Source organism: Aspergillus nomiae (assembly GCF_001204775.2).
Source record: "Aspergillus nomiae NRRL 13137 chromosome Unknown contig00126, whole genome shotgun sequence".
NCBI lineage: Eukaryota > Fungi > Ascomycota > Eurotiomycetes > Eurotiales > Aspergillaceae > Aspergillus > Aspergillus nomiae.
In genome coordinates, this window is record NW_015378181.1 from 1 (window position 1) to 22,142 (window position 22,142).

General features: G+C 47.5%; 6 protein-coding genes across 6 annotated transcripts; all 6 read right to left on the minus strand.

Annotated features, from left to right (window-relative positions):
* Positions 1-107: 107 nt before the first annotated feature.
* On the minus strand, positions 108-347 carry ANOM_006579 (uncharacterized protein; the record flags this gene model as incomplete). The annotated part of the gene is made up of 1 exon (XM_015551835.1): positions 108-347. One exon carries the CDS (start codon positions 345-347, stop codon positions 108-110), a length of 240 nt encoding a protein of 79 aa, XP_015407071.1.
* A 989-nt stretch (positions 348-1,336) lies between these two features.
* Positions 1,337-3,452, minus strand: ANOM_006580 (fungal specific transcription factor domain-containing protein; the record flags this gene model as incomplete). Its single annotated transcript, XM_015551836.1, has 4 exons — positions 1,337-2,461; positions 2,513-2,977; positions 3,026-3,305; positions 3,358-3,452. The coding sequence occupies 4 exons, from the start codon at positions 3,450-3,452 to the stop codon at positions 1,337-1,339; spliced, it is 1,965 nt and encodes a 654-aa protein (XP_015407087.1).
* A 2,589-nt stretch (positions 3,453-6,041) lies between these two features.
* Positions 6,042-7,421, minus strand: ANOM_006581 (uncharacterized protein; the record flags this gene model as incomplete). The annotated part of the gene is made up of 3 exons (XM_015551837.1): positions 6,042-6,935; positions 7,001-7,237; positions 7,368-7,421. The coding sequence occupies 3 exons, from the start codon at positions 7,419-7,421 to the stop codon at positions 6,042-6,044; spliced, it is 1,185 nt and encodes a 394-aa protein (XP_015407088.1).
* An 871-nt stretch (positions 7,422-8,292) lies between these two features.
* On the minus strand, positions 8,293-9,105 carry ANOM_006582 (uncharacterized protein; the record flags this gene model as incomplete). The annotated part of the gene is made up of 3 exons (XM_015551838.1): positions 8,293-8,707; positions 8,765-8,916; positions 8,974-9,105. The coding sequence occupies 3 exons, from the start codon at positions 9,103-9,105 to the stop codon at positions 8,293-8,295; spliced, it is 699 nt and encodes a 232-aa protein (XP_015407089.1).
* Positions 9,106-9,964: 859 nt separating this feature from the next.
* Positions 9,965-14,439, minus strand: ANOM_006583 (uncharacterized protein; the record flags this gene model as incomplete). Its single annotated transcript, XM_015551839.1, has 11 exons — positions 9,965-10,100; positions 10,189-10,263; positions 10,366-10,598; positions 11,113-11,348; positions 12,070-12,425; positions 12,520-13,418; positions 13,477-13,793; positions 13,870-14,016; positions 14,084-14,149; positions 14,210-14,338; positions 14,390-14,439. The coding sequence occupies 11 exons, from the start codon at positions 14,437-14,439 to the stop codon at positions 9,996-9,998; spliced, it is 2,613 nt and encodes an 870-aa protein (XP_015407090.1). The 3' UTR covers positions 9,965-9,995.
* Positions 14,440-15,575: 1,136 nt separating this feature from the next.
* Positions 15,576-21,221, minus strand: ANOM_006584 (uncharacterized protein; the record flags this gene model as incomplete). The annotated part of the gene is made up of 10 exons (XM_015551840.1): positions 15,576-16,910; positions 16,966-17,472; positions 17,539-18,012; positions 18,069-18,279; positions 18,329-18,605; positions 18,665-19,747; positions 19,798-20,058; positions 20,111-20,834; positions 20,899-21,088; positions 21,154-21,221. 10 exons carry the CDS (start codon positions 21,219-21,221, stop codon positions 15,576-15,578), a joined length of 5,130 nt encoding a protein of 1,709 aa, XP_015407083.1.
* Between the last annotated feature and the right edge of the window lie 921 nt (positions 21,222-22,142).

Below are 22,142 nucleotides of genomic sequence, written 5' to 3' on the forward strand. Positions count from 1 at the left end.
AATACCATCAATACCACCAGAGCAGCTCCCTGCATCCAAAACCCCATATGGAAGAATTGTTCCTGAAAACACGATACCCCCCCCCCCCCCCCCAAAGTACTTAATACCTAAGGAAACCATCTCGGCAAGTAATCCCCCCAGCCCCAATAGTTCTCGCGACCCAAGGGATGGCCTGCACACTTCCGTATTTCGTGGACCTCCATGCCATGGGGAAGATTATCAGGATCGTAGTACATGACTCCGAGACGTCCACAAAGCTCTTCAGTGGCACCGGGGACCGGGACTAGAGTGGCATGACTGATGGCGGCGGATCCGATGATCAGGATGAGGTTGAGTGAGAGTTTCATGGTGGGGTTTCCGTTTCGTCTATATGGGATGAGATTAGTACTCTGTAGTTGGAGGATTGGGGGAAAGTACCTGTCTTGCTTGATTGAGTGGACGAGGTGTATGAGTGTAGATAGGAGAGGTGGGAGGTTGTGATGGGTTTGTATATATAGTATGGACGCAGGGATCTAGTATCTAATAGGTGGTAGGTAATTTATCGGTACGTAGCGTCTACTTATTGGCCGATGGCCGGCTCTCTCTGTTGGCTCTAGTGAACAGGGATCCGGTACCTACAGTCATTATAGGATCTAATATAACTATGTATTTAGGGCTAGGCAGATGAATTCTGAAAATGATAATGCGAGTAAGTACTCCGGGAAGGTGCATGTGAATTACATAGCGATCCAAGGAGTTATGTAGAAGACACGTAGACTACTGCTATACTACGAGACAGATGGAAGTGCTACACGCTCTTGTTGGTTCACATGATAGATGGTCTGCAGGGTGCTATGGGTGTTCCCAAATAGGCAAAGGCTGAGGCTTAGCAGTACACCTTGACTGATATCGACCTATGATACCCCTGTGTGTATTAAAAAACTGCAACAGGGTCTAGAACTCTATTCCAGCTCTCAGTCCCTCGCTATATGTCGTTAATAGGAGATTATGCGATGTATCCAAAAGAAGAACTAGCCCTGGAGGGAGTGTGTTCTTTCATCTCACATGTTGAAGTGGAGCACAGAGCTCATGCTATTATGCTAAGCAAACCATTCTAGAGCTACATTAACTGCGTACCAGAAGCTCTGTGTAGGACACTTGTCTTTTACCACGGCCCCATATCATAAGCTTTAGACTAGCCTTGATCCCGAGCGGGTCTCCACGACTTAGTGCTTATTTTTACGTCACGCGGCGAGCTTTCCATCAGAGTACTGGGGAAAGATGACACATATAGCTGTTTGGATACTAACATGGCATGGCTGTTGTTGAACCTTCCCTATATTACTAGATTGATTAATTAAAACATTCTTGCATCGAGATTGATCAAATCTGAGAAATCCTGCCACACAAGCATGTCATGTAAAGCCGAAGGCTCGAGTGTGGCATGGAATGGCGACAACTGCATATTAATCTCAGTGGCTGAGAGGGGCGGGCCAGATTCATCGGGAGAACCTGTCTGTCTCAGGTGGGCAGGGGATAGTGTAGACGATGCTTGCCCTGCTACCAGTCCTTGCGCTTCGCGACTCATCTGCGCAGACGACTCTCTGGCCTTATCACGCAATGGACCGAGGACTGTCCAAACGCAGCTCGTCCTACCCTTCATCTCAGACGCCTCTTCAAAGTCAGTGAGGCAGGTGAAATAATTATCCACCGCAACCCATGCCCTATCCGCTTCGGCTCTCCCGGGTGAGGCGTGCAGTGTGCGAAGCACAAGGAACAATGCGTACAGCTGAGGTTGTTGCTGATAGAACCACGCAAAGCTTTCGAACAGTTTCCCTGACTGAAGCAGATATCCGTCCTCGAGTAATTTGATAGCAGTCGTGAAGACCGACTGAGGGAGGTGATTGTATCTGCAATCCGTACTTTTGGTAGTCGAAAGCCATGTTTGAAGCGTCATGATGAAACGTGTCTTTAAGACAGATATGCGCAGCAGAGCATCTGCAGCACGACATAGTGGATTCGTCATATCCGCGAGTCGCAGCCATTGCTGCTCAACCTTGCGCTCAGTTTCATATATCGTGTCTACTCTAGTCCCGGCATCATTGTGTGTGGTTGTAGCGATGGCGCGCCGTAAGCTGCGGCACAGGTCCAGGTTCATGATGGAAAAGGACAACTCAGTCCAGTGATCCTTCTCGATCGGCGGCTCTGTCATTTGGGGAGAAATGTCGACGTCGTCGATGTTGGTCGGTAGCAGACAAGTGTGATTACGGTCCACAGTTGTTGAATTGAACCCGTGACTTTCAGGCGCAGTGGCATCGAGAGCAGTTAGATGCCACCAAAGCCGCCGTCGTATCTCAGTCTCAAAAGGGTCCAGACCCAGACGAGTGCCGTTTACGTGGACCCCAAGTGACTCGGCAATGCGCATGGCAAGACCAGTCAGTATCCAGATGGTTCGTGTTGCGTCGTGAGTTCTCAGTGCCGTCTATACTCATTAGGGTATGGTAATAATAGGTGGGGATGGGAGGGGAAGTACCAAATAAATTACAAGCGCTGTCAGGCCCCATGTACTTGGGCGTAGCAGGAATTGCGCCCTCATAAATGCGCTGTCCATTTGCTGCATGAGATGCCGCAGGAGGAGTGTCTTCTCAAACCCGAGCTGTTCTATTGATCTAGCCCTTGGCACGGTTGCCGTAGCTGCGAACGCAACGGCGTATACCAGGGTCATTGTTGTATCGTCTGCCTCGTGGGGATTGGCCGAGGCGTGCAGTATGACTGGTTGTATTGTGGGTATGTGCAAGAGCTTCACCAGGGGATCGAAATTCTGTTTGTACAGAGACCATAGTTTTCCGTATGTTTGGGAAGGTATGGAGATATCATCAACTTGATACCCGAAGACGTCGGTGGCAACTATCCCGTATTGCATGGACGGGCGATGAATTGAAAGGCCTGATGAGCTGTTTGGTAGCTTGGCACTTCCAGAGGTTTGTCGAGACGTATCCTGGCCACATTAGGATCGGCGGAATATGGAAACAGGTGTCGAACCTACATCCAGGAACAGTTTGACGAACACTGAATTGTCAACGTAGCTGCCCCTCACCCCTTCGCCCATCGGGGCTTCTTCAGGGGGCTGGGCGGGCGGTACTAGAACGGGACCCGGTGCATCTTGATCGTGCTCTATCGGGGCAGGGGATGCTTTACCATGATCGAAAGATGCCTTGAGGTCGGAAATAAGCCCCTCGACCTTGATAAGTCTGTCTAGGATGTCTTGATTGGTAGGAAACTCGTGTGTCCCATTACGAAGCTCCTGCTCTTGAGCAGGCGGTGTCCTGGAAGAGGACAGTCGTGGCGAAGCCCTGGATGGTGCCCTGATAGGCGCACGCCTGCGCCGTGTTTCGTAGACGCACGAGAGCTGTAGGCGGCAACAGTGCGAGCACGGCATCTTTCTGTTGCAACGGACTTTCCGCTGGCGGCATGGTTCGCAGGTAGGACGGCCTTGACGGCCTAAGGCGGTGCGATCGTTCATGGCATATATTACTGCCCGAGGCGCCCCTAAAGCTAAACCGATATGTATATTGCCTGTGACTTTCCGATGGCTTATTGAAGATGATCAAGACTGTCGCTTAGTCAGCAGAATACGATAACGTAATCCACGGGCGAGCGGCCATCCCGGGCGAGCGGTCACCACATCAGAATTCTACGCACCTCCTAGAAATGAAGCTATTCAAAACACCGAAAAATATGCATTTCTATAGAAAATTTAAATAGTCTGACGATTAAAATACCGAGTAATTTTATATCCTAGTATATTACAGCCAGAATACCTTAGTAGAGTATATACACGCTGGCTTTCTACCGGAGCACCTATATCTACTAAGACAGTAGTTATAAACTTTACAGTAGAATTTCTACCTTATATAAGCTTCTAAACTTTCTAAACTAAAGCATTTAATTTTATAGTAATCTATCTAGTAAAGCGCTTTTTCTTTTTAAATATTCTTATATTCGCGGCGCGTAGTTCCCTAGCTTTCTACTTTACAATAGTAGCTTCATTTAAAGCTCGTTCATAGCTTTTAAAAAATTATTTTATTACCATCTTAGTAGACGAGTCAAGGCTCCTTGTACGAGCTTTAAGTAGCTTCTTTAACATAGTCTCCTACTTTTATAGTTACTTTAGATTATAAGATATTTTAAACACTAAATCAATAGACCTACTACTAGGTCTACTACCTAGAGATATTATTTCTAACTAAATATTCAGCTGAGATAGTACGCGCTCAGGACTAAAAAAAATAAAACCAGTAGTTAAAAAACCACTGCAGATATTACTAGTAGTATATATCTAAGCTCTCGCCTAAAGAAAGGCTTCAAAAAAATCAAGTTTATCAATATAGTTAAAGCCTAATCTTATCTTATTCTTAACCAACTGTCCGTACGCGCATTTTAAGGGACCAAAGCAGCCTATATCAAGTGGCTAAAATAGATAAAATAAGTGCGCAGGTATACAGAGAGGTATAATATCGTTTTAACTACATATATCATCAAACCGAGGTGTTAAATAACTACCGTGGCTATCAAGTATTAAAAACCGATATCGACTAACCGTACGGCCAACAGTAAATAGTATAAATAGCCGCTACAGCCAACATAGACCTATCTTATCGATAGTCCAGCCATTTGCACTCGTTTCTATACGTCAATCTAATAATAGACCCATCTCGTACCAGCCCTCAATATAGACTTTGCCTTTAAAAATAAAACAAGATAGAAGAGGCCCCCTAGAACTAATACACTCAATAGAAATAACCCATTCCCGGTTCCCTAACTATAGAAGAAAAGGTCTACCAGCTAACTCAACTCAAGTAACTACTTTAGCAATAAATATTAAGCCCATTGCAAAGCCAGTTTCATCAAAATTATAGATATCGTCCGGTTAAATACCATACTACATTATAGTGATTTGTACACGCTTAAACCATTCACGTAGAAGCTTAAAATCCTCGCATTTAGCGCGCTGATAGTTATAGCAACGAGAAAATTAAGTTTTTAACTCCTCACGGCATTTAATAAAAGAATATATCCAGTTTTCACCAACAGTAGTAGAAGTATCAGTAAAACCACGTTTTAAAAGTAAGATATTAACCATTTCTCGTACATAAACAGGTCGAGGCAGTGCTCCACGCTAATCTAGCGATAAAATCTAGTATACCAGCAAATTCTCCTTATTTTAAATCAATTTATAGCCATTGGCGCGCGTTTCGGCTCGAAAAGTATAGCCATTCAAACGTCTCCGAAGGGTAGTACGTGGAATATTATAAATATATACTACTTTAGCTATAGTACAAATTTCTTATTTTTTAATAGCTAAGATTGCTAGTAGAATTCTACCTTCTTATTCAATAGAATCTTTTAACTTTCTGGCTACTTTTAGTGGCATAGTTGATAGTTGAAATATATAGATTCTTCAAGCGTAGTTAAAATTGGTTGACGTGGCCGCTCGCCCGGGATAGCCACTCGCCCGTGGATTACGTTAACTAAGAGCTAACCGGAAACGGCATGGCCTATAGAACGCCTAGTCAAGCCCTAATCTGAAGGTAGAGTAGTTTGAGATAAGAGCTATGTCCGCCTGAGAAATATAGATATTGGTTGATTAATCGGCATGAACTAGCCTATTTGAGATACGGTTATAGATCTTCACGGTGGATTTCGCGAAGACAGACAGTTCTACAACTGAATATATGGAGGGATTTGAAAACGGCAAACGGTCTATTCTTATTCTGTATACAACGGGTACCTCTCCCTAAGTTTCCGACCAAACTTATAGATAATTATCGTCAAGACAGGCATGATCAGGCTAACAAAGCCTAACAATGAGTTCCCCCATCCCAGGCCGAGATGACTGTAAAGACTAGGCCCAGCCAGTGGCAGGAACGCACCAAAAAGACAGCGCACGGATGTCACGCAAGCCATTGAAGATGCCGCAAAGGGTCCAGACGCATCAATTACATACGCCTGAGCAGTCGCATTGATTCCCACCTGGGCGAAGCCAAAGGGTACTAGACCGATCAACGGAACAATCCAATGCGTCTGGGCTTGCGTGGACCAGCCGTACCAAAAAAGCTCACTGGTATGAACAGTGCCGGGAGGAACGCCGTCACTATGCGCATCTCGGGCTGAAAGATACCATTGTTTGCCTTGGTGAGCCGGACGGTGAGGAGATCGGAAGTCTTCGCAAACACTATAAGACCGACCAGGCTGCCAAGACCGAGGCCCATATATGCAAGACCAGCGGTCTCGAGAGACCACCTGTAAAACTCTTGAAAGAAGGAAGAGGTGGTTGTAAGGAGGGTATAGAGTAGACCTGAGATGAGGCCTACCATGATGCAAAGGATGACCAACAGAGGGGAATGGAGGAGCATTTTCCAGGGGCGGGAAATTGCATGACCTACTAGGAGCCAAGGATTGTTGAAACTGGTGGAGGTTTTTTCGGAGTCGTATGCGCTCTGGAGATCTTCTCTGCCGGTTTCCTTTCGTAATTTTGATGCCTTGTGACGGATTATCACCGCTGCATTCGTTTCTAGTGTGAAAGCCGCCATGGCAATTGACACAACTGCGCAGGCGATGAGAAGAACCCAGAATATCCATCGCCAACCGGCTCTTTGTGTGATTATTCCCCCAAAAAGAGGCCCTAATACAGGCCCGAACAATGACCCCGTCGTGACTAATGCATTAGGCACACCGCGTTCATGAACATCGAAAAGGTCCGGAACTATTCCTCCCCCAACAGATAGACTTACCGACCCTGCAAGGCCAGATATTATGCGGAATGCGAGGAATGTTCCAGCGTTTGGTGCTAGCGCACAGCCAATATGGGACAGGGTGAAGACGGCGTTGGTACAGTTAAGTATCAGACGACGGCCATACAGCTCGCTGAGAGGAGATAGAATAAGCGGGCCAAACTAACATGGAAGCTGTCAGCAGTATCTCGAAATATATTTTCGGCGTCGTGTGAACCCAAACATACCATATAGGCGAGTACAAATATAGTGGTTATCAGGGAGGAAAGGATGGCTGATTCAACGTGAAACTCAGATGTGATGTGAGATGCTGCCGGCGAGACGATAGTAGATGTAAGAAAGCTTTGCCGGAACCTCTTAGTCTTCGCCTTATGTGAGTCTTGTGGAAACGAATAACAAACCTCAGTGCTATCATGGCGCTGAGTAAGAGCATTGTAGTCCACTTCTTTGCGGGGGAGAAGTTCCTGTTAATGATCAGTGTGGACTTCCACTATATGATCCTAGAATGGGTTCTTGCTCTCCTCTGCCTGTTAATCATGATGGGTTCTCACCTAGGATTGTGCGTGTCGCCTTGCCCATCCCATGCGATCATACCTTGCTCAGGTCCGACTCTAGATGAAGCGCGCCGAATTCATTGTTCGATACCATGTTTTTCTCACTCATGGAAACAAACTTTTAAGATTGGCAAGCAAGGTAGATTAATTGTAGAGAACCTTGGGATCCCATGTCTAGTGGGAGTTTTGAGGCCTGATTTAAAAAGGACGAATATACCGATCGGCCGATCGGCCGAGCGGTCTCAATGGAAACATCTTGCAATCGATATGACTATGGGCAACCCAACATATGTACTCAATTTTTCCGACGTGGCGATATTTTTTATACATCCCAGTCGGATCTAGAAATCTGCTTTGTTGCCAGACTGGCATCAGGCACTCAGGATAGGGATTATGAGCTATACCACGAAGCAGGATGCAAGCATCTGGCATGTCTAACCACCCAAGCCAGATGAAATAAGCATGACTGTACCAGCTGCTGTCGCATATAGTTCGATTTCTTACCTAGTTCGAATATTAATACGCCAATTATACATCGAAGTGTCAACCCGTGCATCCATAGGCCAGCTGCTGGAGCAAATATATCTCCCCTTCAGACAGCACTTGTCTATAAATCAATGGTGACGGTGATGGGTCGCCTTTCCAAGCAAGGCAATGATGAATATTGTATGTGTCGTCATAGAATAGCCCTCAGTGTGGGTCGTCGCAGTTAGTTGCATATCCTGACAGGGAGGATCTTACATATTTTGTCTTGGATAAAGTTCTATCCGGAACAGGTATCTGAAAGGTATACAGTGTATTATTATGTATAGGTACATATGTGGATATTAAGGTGTCAGTCTAGTCACAAGACATCAATAACTGCGGAGGCTCATGTGGGCAACATAATTTACCAGCATACTATACATCTGGATCGAACATATGGCTTAATAGCGCAGTACGCTGTGTTGCATTGCGACCTAGTCTTATGCCATAGCAATCACAGCCATAGCTGCAGCGCCGCCAAAAGCCCACTTAGCATTGCCCGTGACTATTGCCGGAGCCGCATTGGTACTCTGGCTAGCCTTTGGCGTCGAGGATTCGGTATTCGCTGCGGCTTTCTGCTGCCCACTGCCCGACCCAGTAACAGTGGGAGTGGCGGACGTGGTCCCAGTGGCGGTGTCAGTAGGGGTGGCAGTGGCATGAGTGGCAGTGGGAGTATTCTGTGCGGAAGCGGATCCGGAGACTAATTCAGTGCCGGTGATGGTCACGGTTTGGTAGAAGTTGCTGGCTGGGCCGACAGTACCACCGGCGTTTACCTCGGTAGAAGAGCCGTATTCCATAGTCAGGGCGCAGGAGAGGGAAGTGGAGGAAATGAGAGAGCAGTCCTCCTTCAAGTTGCTGTTCTAGCTAAGCAACTTGCCCTGGTGCTCTCAGTAACCGGGAATAGAAACATACTAATAAGAGTAATCAAACACGGCACGAATGGTCGATGGGCCACCGGTGACGGTCCAGCCTTGCGATGAGATGTCACAATCCCCGACTTGCTGAAAGTCCTGATTCTCAGGCGTTGGGTGGCAGTTGATCACGTATGTGGTTAGGGGGCCATCCTGCAGGTTTTAGTTTAATCTTTGTCTGATGGTATGAATTCGGCTGGGGTCCTGTACAGTTCCAATGACCTTTCCAACAAGATCTTGTCCATACATTTCAGGCAGTAAAAGAGTGGCCACTTCGTCAGCTAGCACGGTTGAAGAGGTAAAAGCCACGAGGGCAAACGAGAGTAGGGATTGAGCATGCATTATTGGATGTATGTTCAAATTTGATCAGTAGAAACGAATGAAAAGCATATAACTTTGAAGGATTTCGGAAGGAGCGACATGAACAAGAAGAGGAAAGATTTTCGGCCGGGCACACTGGGTCTTATCCACTTTATATGATTGAAGTGTTGCCCTAGTTCGAGAGACCCTGGTTCCTTAGTCGTTCCTTAGCGGTGCCTGAGAGTTTATTTGCAATTTGATATGCTCGCTTCCAGAGAACTTGGACAAGTGGGGGCCAAACGATTACTGCATTTGCACTAGCAGATCAATAGCGCCAGGAACCGCTGCCCTTATCGTTGGGCTTATCCATAAACGGTGGGGCGTTGTTATATTACCTGCCGCGGGGTTCCGAGGCTTGTGACGTGAAGCAAACCCTACCTCGCCCTGTTCCTAGACTCGCTGATTACTCAGTGCTTTATTTCCTGCCGCAGGCGTTGAGGGAATGTTCCCCTACGTTTCCTACGCCCCCTATGACATAGGCCCAAGATTAGAATGACACAACAATAGAAGCCACAGATTCCACCTGCCATGCTATTGCATAAGAGAGAGCTTACATTTATTATATATTCAGTTCTATTTATGCGTAGCTCGGGTGATAGTTCAACGTAGCCCTCCGATATAATTGCTGATACAATCATTTTATTTTCTAGGTTTAGACATTCCAAGCCCCATTAGTCGACATTTACTAGTACCTCCTATAAAATGCCGGGCTTGAGGTCAATAGATCTCGTCTTATTCCTCATATTCTCTGACTACTCGAAACGGTACTGTTACTCAACCAGACAAATATGGTGCAAGGTAAAGACGAGTATCTATTCATCTATAAATTCATACTTGACATAGACAGAAAGAATGCATTATCTCATGGACTTTTACAACTTAGACTTGCTCTCCTCCCGGCCCTGAAGGTTAGGGTGGGGAGCGCGAACAGGTCGCGTAACAGCGTAGAAGGCAAATCCTTGTGACTTGGTTGAGAACTAGAGCAATGTCAGCTAATGTCTTGCTGCATGAGCGGTAAGGGGAACATAGGGATAGAGGACAACGATAAAGAGGGTCGTGACGCACCTTGACCTTGGATCCGACGTGGAAGAAAGCAAAGTCGCCTGGGACTAGGTGGTGAGTGATTCCGGTAGCCTCGTCCTATGAAGGAAAAATATAAATGTTAACGTTATTCAAGAATATGTGTACTTAAGCCCCGTAGGGTTAAAGATATATCTTGTCGTATGTATAAGGGCAGCATACCAAAACATCAATCTGGCCACTCAGGACATACTTCGTCTCCTCGAAAGTGTAGTGGGCGGGTCGTTGAGGGCCAGCCTCGATCTTATAGAACCCCGAGGTGAAGTAAGCGGGGGATTCAGTCTGTGTGCGGATAGAATGGAAGTCGGCTGTAGTTGCGTTCTCGCCCTGGGGAAGGGGAATGAACTCGTGGCCGGCGCCCTTGATGACGGTGAGAGGGACGAGGTTGCTAGACACTATAACACAAGTATTAGCGGTTGTTCGTCTGCATTGATTGGTCAAAAGGAATACAGAGGGACTCACTTTTGCTGTGTTTTCTTGATTAATAGATAAATACAACAATGGAAAAGACTCGGGGACGAGGTATAGCTTAAATACTATCAGGGCTGGCAGTATATAATCGTATATAATTCGGAGGCATTGCCGGGCGATGGTGCAAGATCCCGCGTACTTTATCCCGATGAGGGGAAAAAACCCCGGGTGCATCGCCGGCTGTGGGGAAATCATCGGATGCATACCCGATCCTCAATCTTCCTCTCAGCTATATTAAACAAACCCGCGCCCCTCATACACTATGGCATGGATCCGGGCAATAAAAGTCGGAGAGTAATGTTCTTCGCTACTGTTAACTTTTCCCGCGGAGTGTTTCGCAGCAAACAACAGCATCCAAGCAATCATCCAGTTGAACGCGTGCCTTGCGCTTGGGTATTTGTCAGCCGCGCCAGTTGAATCAGCTATGGAATACCCTACCAAATAGGTAGCTTGGTACCTGGGACTCGGTATAAAAGTTATCAAAGGTGACAAAGCTCTTGCAGCTTGACTGGCCTGTGCTGTGGGTCCCTGAGATCGACGGAAACTTGCTCGAATGTGCTGGGCCAAGTTGCAGAGCATTGGACCGAACAGTGGCAGGCAATTGACAGTCGCAGATACCGTGGTAGGGATAAGACTCTTCAGTGACTTTGTGTTCATGAAATCCGAGTTCTCGTCTTGTTGGAGGAGAATTGTGACTTTAGAAACGGATTGTTTATCCCAAAAGTTCAGCCAATGACGGGATTTAAGTCCAGTGTAACATATACAACACTACTACTTCTGAGATTATCTCAGGCCTAGGTCTGATATTGAAACACTACGTGCGCCTAGTTGTATACCCTCACTGGTATACCTAGCTCTACCAAGTGAGCAGCAAGCGGCGAGGGGAAGTCAAGAGGTGGAGATGGAGTAGAGTAGGGCTATGTGGGGCGGCTTAACTTGGTCGAAATTAGGAAAGAGAAACAGACGCGGCCATATTCCAGCTTGAGGCCATCGGTTGTAATTTTAATGCGTGGTTTTATATGAACTCGTTCCTAATTGACCATCTGCCCATGCTAAGTATTCGCGTTAAAGGTTTCATACACCATATAATACTACTATAGTCATGGTAGGATTACATCGATACTTTTCGTAAACCCATCGTTGTCTCATTTCATTTATTTTGTGGGATTGTATTACCTTTTCCGACATGAAAGCGATAGCAGGGGATCGAGTCCGTACGGTAGTGGCTGAGGTAATATAACACAGGAGACACAAATCAACAATTCAAGTAGTGGCGGACTACAATGCAGGAAAAAGGTAACAACAATATAAAATATCTGTCATCATAATGGTTCTTAAGCAATCATCAAGGCAAGGAGACATAATCCCTACACCTATCCCTCTAGCCAATAGAACTCCTCGCGTGGAAAGTGGGCAAGGATTTCATCCAGGCAGACCTGCTCAAGATCCTCTGGACTTGGCGGAAAGGAGTACATAGCATTGCCGGCAGGATTGGGAGGATTTGACTGTTCAGCTTGCTCATCTACGAGTGGGTGAACGAACTGAGTGGTAACTCGCATCCTAGTGTCTGGGACATCCGAATGCTGTGAGACACCGCCTTGCGAGGCAAGGTCGTCTTGTGGCACCTGGCAGACCTTGGGATCGAGGAGCTCCCAGAGCATTTGAGGTTGGAAGGATATCATTATACTACCGCCCGGTACTTCCTGGGGCTTTTCTTTCGCAACATATTGGAGGCGCTGAAGGATCTCGAGCTATGAGACGTTTTTAGCCATGGATCCAAGAAGAAACCGACCAGAAGTTACAAATTCACCGGATGAGTGGTGGTTTGCCCGGTGTGAAACATACCTTGCGAGTAATATGTGGCCAGGTTAAGGAAATACGGCTCAAGAATCTCTCACACCTGCCAAGGTCATCGCATGCTCTCTTTGAGACCTTGGGGTCTCTTGCAAACTGGAAAAGCCATGGTATAGTTGCTGTCGCCGCAACTGCGTGTCCAATCAATGGATCGTTGATCTCATATTGAAGGTTCTCGCAAAATTGTACAAACTGGAACACCCAGCCGGAATGAAACAACGCCAGATCCACGGCCTGTTGAAGAAATAGACGTGATTGAGGCACACCCCGATTACCACGCATCGCGACTAAATGGATAAATGGGTGATTCAGGATAGCCGGTGATGCATGGGAGAGCATTTGCATAGCCAGCCAAGGGCTCCAGTATTCCTTTTCCTGCATAATTTCAGCTATCGATCGCTTGGAGAAAGAAACATTTCTCAGGAGGTGTCTTTGCGGTAACTTGGCTTCGCACTCATACAGCCTCACACTGAGCTTGGCGTGCGTTGACTCGGGCAACCAAGGCGTTTCGACGTTACCAGATCGTATCCCATGTAAGTATCGCGTAAGGTCGCCCCACACTGAGACCATGTCTATGTGATATGCATTGATGCCGAGGTCCTTATTAACCTCTTCAGAAACATGTAGATCAGGGGGACAGTTTTCATCCCGGTAGCCTGGCGGTGAGGCTGGCAAGGGGGCACTCAGGGGATAATCAGGTGTATCTTGAGATGACGAAAGATCCAAGACTTGGGGGGAAAAGGCCTTTTCGAGTATGAACACAGACCAATGACATCGGGCACTCCTATCTTCGGTCTGTGCACCGGAAGTACAATGGCGTGTTAATCTTCGCAAAGTATCTAGGCGAGAGGCAGTTCCGATTGTCATCCACGCACGAGCCGGCTTCTGACCTGAGTTACGTGATCAGCATAATCCGCTCAGTGGCGATATAGAGACCCATCGCTTTACCAATCAAGTCCTTTAGAGCAAGTATACATAGCGACTCTATAACCTCTATCTTCGAGATGCCTTCCACAGCCAGCTTCATGGTCGCATCTTGTGCGGAGCGAGTATAGACCTCGATAGCCTCTTGTTCCCTGCCCCTATAAAATTCATGGCTGCCGAAATTCAAAGAGAGAGCGAGGAAGCCGTAAAGAAGAAATCGGGAAGATGTCACCAAGCGATCTCGTAGGCCATCAAGGTTAAACAATGGCAATGGTTGGAGATGTATCCTGGTGCGATATACTTCCACGAAATGATCTAAAGCCTCCACCGGGGGTTCGAGACTTGTGTAACTTAGCTAGATTGGCATGATATGGGATACACGATTACAAATGTTCAGGATGGGCATTTGAGACCTACTATGATGGCTCAAAACTTGGGATAGTGCTAGAATTTCCTACCCGTGGGAGCAGGTTTGGCATCTCGATGGAAGAGCCTTCCCGTGGCTCTCCGCTCCGGGATGTTGAAGTTTCATGCGCCGCTGCATCGTTGTGGGTGTGGAGAGAGCTTCAATGTCAATGTACTTCTGGGCATTATATGAATTAAATCACTGTTGCAGGGGTATCCAACATACGTCAAGATATCGTAGATCTTAGTGATCTCCGACTCAAGGGCTTGAAATCGCTCTTTCGTTGACCTTCTATATTTTGTGATATGAGACAATACCCTTAAAATACCTGAAGTCTCTAGAGTCACTCACGTCTTCATAACCCTGTTCCCATCTCCGTCTGGTTTGGCCTGTTCTCGGGGGAGGTAGACACATTGCAGATTTAGACGTTGGCAAAATGAGCACACTGGCCTCTCAGCCGTGCATTTGGACTTCTTACGTCTGGTTATGTGCAGTTAGAATAGACTCTAGACAAGGAAAGGCAGACCATACCTGCACGGTTCACAGGCTTGTCGATTTCGCTGCTCCCCCGACATAGACATGCCTTCGAAGATGATTCCGACGCTGTTAAGCCCTATTGCGTGATAGGAGGAGGGAAGAGTATGGGGGAGATTCCACGGGCTCCGAAAACAGTTCCGGCCGCAGTTATGATTGTGGGGAATCGTTCAATGCTGACCAACAGCCGCTTCTCAGGCTCACGTGAGCGGAGTTTGAAGAGGTCCTGGTTCTCCGGACATCTCACCGCCAAAACCCTAGCTATCTTATCGCCCTCTGGTCGATAAACGGAAAATCCAGGTTCTCACATCACTAGTATCTAATAGAGGCAGAATCGAGGGAGGAAAAATCTCTGCCATCTCACTGCGGTAATTGTGCACTTCTCACGTCTCAAAGATCACCTCTACCGTGGTTTATCTTCAAGTGTCATATATACGTAAGCCTTGTAGGCAATGTGTATGGTATCAACACTGCGGAATATATACTTACTCTCCGTCCGGGGACTTTCAACGTAGCTTTACTTCAAACCGTCATATACTACCCAGGGGATGTTAGCATATTATTAACATATAATTGAAACCAAACAAATAACATGCTGTTAATAATTATCTCCGAATAACGCCTAGTCCAATACCGACACCATAACTGAATATAAGCAAGGAATCGTCTCAACGGCCCATTCCATAGTAGCCATCAAGTTCGGCCAAATCTTTAGGACTAAACCGAGGTCTACCTGTCCAAAGACCAGCCGTTTAGGGGCTCACCATACTGCCCTTAAAATGATCTTTTATACAAGAGTGAAGACGACGATGATGAGGTGGCCGATCGTATATTGAAAGAAACTGTACGCGGTGAGACCGGACCTCTCCTACGGGATGTGATCAGCGCAGCAGAAGGGGGGGGGGGGTTTGCCATAAACCGGGACTTACGACAGGATTATTAGCAGATACAATGCAGTACATCAGGTGCATGAGGGATATAGCCATGCCCCAAGATGGGGCGAAGGGCCAGGAGTTCGAGGTAAAGAGTGTATCTGGAAACTATGTATACGCAGACTTAACTGAGTAGTAAGATATAGAATGAAGAAGGCTGATTTGCCTCAAGCATTACTTTGCAGATATTTGTAATACTTAATGAACGTAAGTGTATACTGAAGCAACACAAGGAACAAAGGCCGTCAAGCTCAAACCCGAGTTAACATAAACTGCATCTGACACTTATCCTTCAGGCCGACCTCAACCAGCTCAATCCAGCTGGTGGAGCGTTCCTCATCTTCGCCTTTTCCGTTAACTTTACCCGTCCAAATGGATTTTAGCCTCTCTCCCTTCTTCAAAATGAGAGGCTGGAGACTCTTGGACTTCTCTGCTGGTGGGCCCGCAGCCTGGAGATCGTACTGGTAGTAGGTCGAGGTATTTCCCAGCTTGGATGGAGGCGGCAACTGGCCCACGGTGACGGTGCTTGGAGTGAGATATGTATGGCCGTCGTCTTTTGCGTTAGCATCGGTTTCCTCCACGAGCTGAATCAAATCAGTTTCGTCTGCGCCGTTCCGGAATAGACAGACGTCGTCGTCGCCAGAGTATAGCGAGATGGTGGTGTGAGATAGTGTCACGTCATTGGAGGAGTTATTGACGGCCTCAATGGTTAGGGTGGTAACACCACCGGCGCTGGGTTTGTCGTTATCAAGAGTGTAGGTGAGCTGGGGCTCGGGGGCTTTATCGAAGGCTGCAATGAGCTTGTGAGCCACGTCGTTGATGAAGTCCTTGATTGGATCGGGAGGGTCTTGTTTGCCAGTGAAGAGGTTGATAAAGAATTGCACCAGCATAAGAATGACCCCAATGACAGCTAGAACCGCACCTAGGATAGGCAAGGCCACGCTCATCGCCCCGGTCACGACATACAGTCCCAGTTCGGCACCGACGTCGATGACATCCAGCAGAACCGTCAATCCCTGAACAATTACATTCAACACCCCGAGAACCTTGCCAGTGTCTGAGAGCGAGTTCCAATCGTTGGCCAGTGAAAATGACATGGCCACCACCAGACCTATTCCTAGAATAGCGTTCAGGATGCGCAGCAGGCTGCCAGAGATGTTAAACTTCTTGGCCACGTCTTCATATCCCGGTGGAACATCCTCGGCGACACTCGAAAGCTCTTCGTTCCAGGTTTCCTCGCCCGAAAACTCGGTCGGGATTCCTTCGCCCTGCAAATTATCGCCAATCACCGTCCGGTAGTCTTCCTCGCCAGTGATTTCCTGGGCAATCTCCCCAAACTTCTCGCCATTCTCTGATATCACCTCTGACAGTTTGTCGTTCAGGACTTCCATATTGACCTGGTCCTCCACTGTGGTGGCAGGCCCGGACTTGAAGGCCTTGAAGGCATCAAAGCCCCTTTCGGCTGCATCCACCACCATTCCAATGACCTCGATGATAACCGTTGCTTTGGCAGCATCGGACGTGCTGTCCCAGTTCTTCACCAGGCTGTAAAGGCTCAGCGTGGCACTTACGATACTAACCCCGACCTGTTTTATTCATTAGCCCTGTGTCTTAAGTCTTTAAGACATCTGGTGTACGGACCATGCAGATGCTCCCAATCCCTTTCAGTCTTGACATTCCTTTGTCTCCAATATCATCGATGATCTTGTCAATGGCCTCGCCGGCCCATTTGAATAGCGCAGCGCCTCCAAAAGCAGCCTGCAAGCCTTTACCGATAGTGGATATCCAGCTTGCCATCTCCCTCATGAAGATAGAGCTTTTCTCCAGGATAGCCTCTGCCCGTTGCTCTGCATCTGCCTGCTGGTTCAATCCGTGTTCCTTCTCAAACTCGAGGATGTCTTCTTTCAAGGACTCCTCTATCTTGCCAGTCACCCAGTCAGCACCATTCAACACGGCCACAATAAAGTCGTGCATGGAATCATGGATCCATTGATATTTTTGGTCCTGATCATCATCGTCGATATTTGCGGATCCTGCCCCTTGGTCTACTACAGCAGCCATGAACACCTCAAACACTTCCTGGGCCCACTTAACCGACGGACTCAGCGCATCCAAGATGTTACATTGCTTGTTGACTTTATTGATGCCCTAAAGAAAGCCCAACAATAGATTAGCCAGTATTCGCAACATAGTACCTAACGCAGATATACTCACACCCTCGACTGGCTTTAGCACCCAGTCATTTATGATATCGGGATTGCCGACTATCGCATCGTGTAGGTCCTGCGCCCATTGTTCTGGGTGGTCATTCATATATGGTTCCAGCTGCTTCTGGTATAATTGCTGCATTGCCACTCTTGAGCCCAGGCGGTTAATATCATTGTAATGTTCACTCTGGGAGAGACTGTTGGGACCACTGCCTTCCCACCAGTACCAGAGGTTCCTCATCTCTTGCTTCGTGAATGAGCTCGAGTATTTCTGTGTTCGGCCCACATAGCGACAGATAAAGGCAGGCGCATATTTATCCTTGAAAAAGTCCTTCAGCTCCTGCGGTAGGTCTTCGGCCAAAGAGTGGGGGATGTCTGTTCCTGGAGTGGGCTGAGGCTCGCGAAGGATGTTTTTTCTTTGGTCTGTGTCCATGTGGTACATCATCATTTTGCGAATCAGGCCTTGGGTCTCGTTGTGTAGCTGACAGACAAATGAGTCAAGGCTTCCTTTTCTATAATTGGGAACTAGGTACTCACCTCGACCTCGGTGTATCCCACAAAGTCATACAGATCCTCGAGATCAGGCTCCGTGTTGCTGAGCAAGCCCTTTGTGACTGGAGCTGGCTGAGGCCTCTCATTAAACGAGGTAGCCACACCAAAATTGGATACAGAAGAGTAGGCATGCGAGATCTTTGATCGACAGGCATCGACTGCTGATGACTTTATTTTGTCCCCCTTTACAAAGTGCCTGGCTGGATTAGTATCCTTGACTGCTACCTCTGTATACCGACGCTTACCGATCACCCTTGTATCCTCGTTTGGTTGGGTCGTATTCGAAAAAATACCCCCTAAGTTTCGTGTGCAAGCCATTGATTGTAAATGTCATCTGCTGGTAGAGCGCCGGTAGAGTCACATCCGCGCCCAGGTCGGGGTTAAATCCAACCTGGAATTTCTTCTTGATATCAAGCCCGGTATTAGAGTCCGACACAAATGGAACAAATGGAGCCCGGCTAAACACCACAGTAAAGGTATTTATGCCGTCTTTCAGCGTCGAGAACACCTTGTAAAAAGCCCCTAGGTTCTGATTAAAACGTTTGTTAATCTGGTCCCGGAGCTGGTCAACCACAGGAAACCGCACTGAGTGGGTCTTGATCCCCCCGCCCCTGTCCAGTAGCCATTTTCAACGATTCCTCCTTCTACTGGGTCTTGTGGCTCATCTGGGGGGTTATCGTCTTCTCCCTCTGCAGGTGGAGGCCAAACACTTCGGTCTAGAGTCAACTCCCAGTTATCGACGTTACTCCATCCATCACCACCAACTTCTTTGGTAGCAGGCAGTTCTTCCAGGCTTCGGGCATGGGCTTTGAATGGGTGAACCTGTTCTCGGGAAGGCATTGTCTGCGATTCTTCCTCGGAGGAAAGATAGATCACGCCCGTACCAGATACTGCCTTGGAATTGATTTGCACTGCACCATGCTCAAATAAGCCTTGTTGCTGGAGCTCCCGAGACCATCGGAAGCATCTCTCGCGAGGGTCATATGTACTCCGGAGCTGCACCTCCTCATCGACCAGAAGATACCCGTCGACTACGCTCAGAGTGGGAAGTTGGTACCCAGCTGGAAGTCTGTCTGGGTGATGCGGCGTAAGAGAAAACCCTCTTGTCAAGCTGTCGATTGGAATACCCTTTCTTTGAAACAGGGACCTCCGTACTTTGAGGTGCTCTTCATACGAGACTGAATTCTTTACAATAGGGCTCTCACCATCTGGCGACTCGTAACTCCCAAACAATTCCCAGTTCAGCCGCTGATCGATGCATTGACCATCGAACTTCTGGAAAACTGGCCACATCTCCGGGCATTGGGACAGCATACCCAGTCGCTTGCTGCCGGGAACTGTACGCAGCTTTTTAACTGTTTCTCGCAGAGTGTGGCGTGGGCTATTCGTGTCCACCAGATAGCTGTGGACATGATATGTCTGTTGCTCTCCGTACAATGCAAGCGTATATGCTTGATCAAAGGTTGACTCTTCTGTTTCTCGAATCGACTTGATCTCGACCATAGTATATTTGTCTTGCTCCAGGCGAAAGACAACATGCCCGGTGGCCAGGAGGCCAATCCGTTGATAAGGGTTCAAACGCTGCGCAGCCTCTGGGTCCACAGCCCGCAATCCAGTTGTAGTATGAAAGACCTGCGAGCTTAGAATAGAGGGGCTTTCTCCATCTGCATTCTTGATTAGTCCCATTTAATAGCTGCTTTAGGTATTCACTCACTGAATCCGATCAGTCTTCCCTTCACCTGCTGATTAATAAGGTACTGCATGCCCGTGGTAGCCGTCTTGGGGCTTGCATGGGTCAGCAGACGATCACCCGGATAAATCGCTTCTACCGGTCGCTTCGTGCCATCAGAAAGCGTAATCGGGGTTCCAGCAAGGATGGTACATTCAGGATATTGGACTTTAGCACCAATCCATGGCTGGCTCTCTACTGGAAGGTAATCGATCCCCCAGCCAAATGTATTTTGGTCATCATAACCTATGCCCAATATCAGAAACTGCAGACACCGACATTAGGAAGGTCAACGCACTGATATACTCCCACCATCTAATAGCATCCCATTGCTTATCTCGAAACGCGTTGTAAATTCCTTTTTTCCAGTAGGGCCGAATTTCCTCGATCCAAGTCTTGGTAAAAGTCTGGCAATACGTCTGCCACTCATTTATAATGTCCTCTTTGTCATCGAGTCTGTCCAAGCTGTCTTGTAGGTCCCTTTGGTAGTCACCATCATCAAAGACCTCCATCCCCATGCCATAGAACGACTTCAGTACTCTGGAGACAGGCGTAGGGCGCTGAATCCCCGTTGTAGGATCCGGGGGACAAAGTCCAACTGTAGCAATCCTGCCGCAGAATTCCACGATCTGATCCATTCTGGCGGGATTTCCTTTACCCTCACTCGCCCACAGATTATAGGACCATTTGGTTAGGGTTTGGTAGCTTGCCCTGCTTTGAAAGTCGCCGCCCGAGGTTGGAAAGTTGCGGAAAGCATGGTCTCTGTCTTGCATGTAGTCAGCGATGAGCAGCCACGAAATACTAAACAGATGGTCATGTCTGTCAATGTCCGTCAATATGTGGGCCGATGTAAACCAGTCGCCTTGGATCATGTCCAAGCAGTAGTCTTGAAAGCCATCAACATGCCAGAGGTCATCTATGGTGCGTTTTCCCTGAGACTTGAGCTCGAAATTAATGTGTTCGCACAAGCAAAATCCCATCAGGCTGGTCAGGGATTCGAGATAGCGAACTTCTGAGTTTCCCTGTTTCATTTACCAGGGACTGTTAGACGGTCCAAAGTAAGATAATATCTGTATATAGACTCACCTGGCTAACGTATTTCTTCAGATTCTCTGTATCATATTGACTATCAACGCCAGCGATTCCGTCACTGCCCGACGGTATCGAAAGCTTGTACAAAAGGTCGAATATAGCAAATATATCGATGTTGAAGTCGGCATCGTAATCATCTGGGGGATAGTTTGGTGCGTTTTCAATGTATTGCTGAAGCTCATTACTGTTTGATTGTGCCGTGAAGGCTTTCGGACCTTGTTATGCAGTCTGTGAGCAAAGTCACTGTACGGGAAGGACTTGAGAGCGGCGATGCCCTCGATCGCCTCCTCGAAGACGTCCTCAAGATTGTCGGACATTCTTGCTAAAATCCAATTTTGCTGATAATTTTTTCGTTCCTTTTATTTTATTTTCTCCCTTCTCTCTCTTTTTTTCCTTTGATTTTGGTGGTCTTCCTGTGGAAGAGGTAATTGAGAATGCTGAATGGATCGGCTTGGACTGAATCCTCTTATATCTTTTCCCCTTCCTATGATCTTGATAACGTATGACATAATTTGAAATATTACAGACTCAATAGAATCGTCCATAGGATCCTACCCCGATAGTTGCATGGATCAAGAGGGGAATCCTTGGATACGTCAATTCGGACTTGACACACTGTTGCAGTCATGCAATACCATTTCCTGCTCAACGCGCAATCTCTTCTTTACTGTATATTAATCGAAACCCGGGTAGAATGCACCCATTATTGTATTGCATGGTGTCTACCAGGTCTATGTCTACGTGTCTATGCAGCAGAGTAAGGGTATTGGACCACAGCGAGCAGCATGCGTTCGGAGAGTCCGCACTTGCATATCCCAGTACCCACCTTGATGCATGTACTCTCCTCATTTGTTTCCCCATCCAGCGTCAAGCATGTGCTCGCGACGGCTTCGGCCCGCCGATGATCAAGGAAGTAGCCATACAAGAGCTACGAAACAAGGTAGATGCCCCACTGATGAACCTGCTCTCCGCTCGACGACATCATATGGGCGTGAACCCCACCCTTCACATGAGTCAGATTCAGGTCCTAGTGTTTATTTCGGAATGTCTGGGATGGTGTGATAATGACTGAGCTATAGTCGATCATGTATAGCTGGCCTGTTAATGTGACGCGTCCTCACGTTCTCGGGGTTTGGTTGTATGCAGATGCAAGTCTTCACTGTGCATAGGTATGCACAACACAGCTGGAGAACGCCACGCTGAGAGACTGGAAATCTTTCATCATCGAGAGCTTCAAA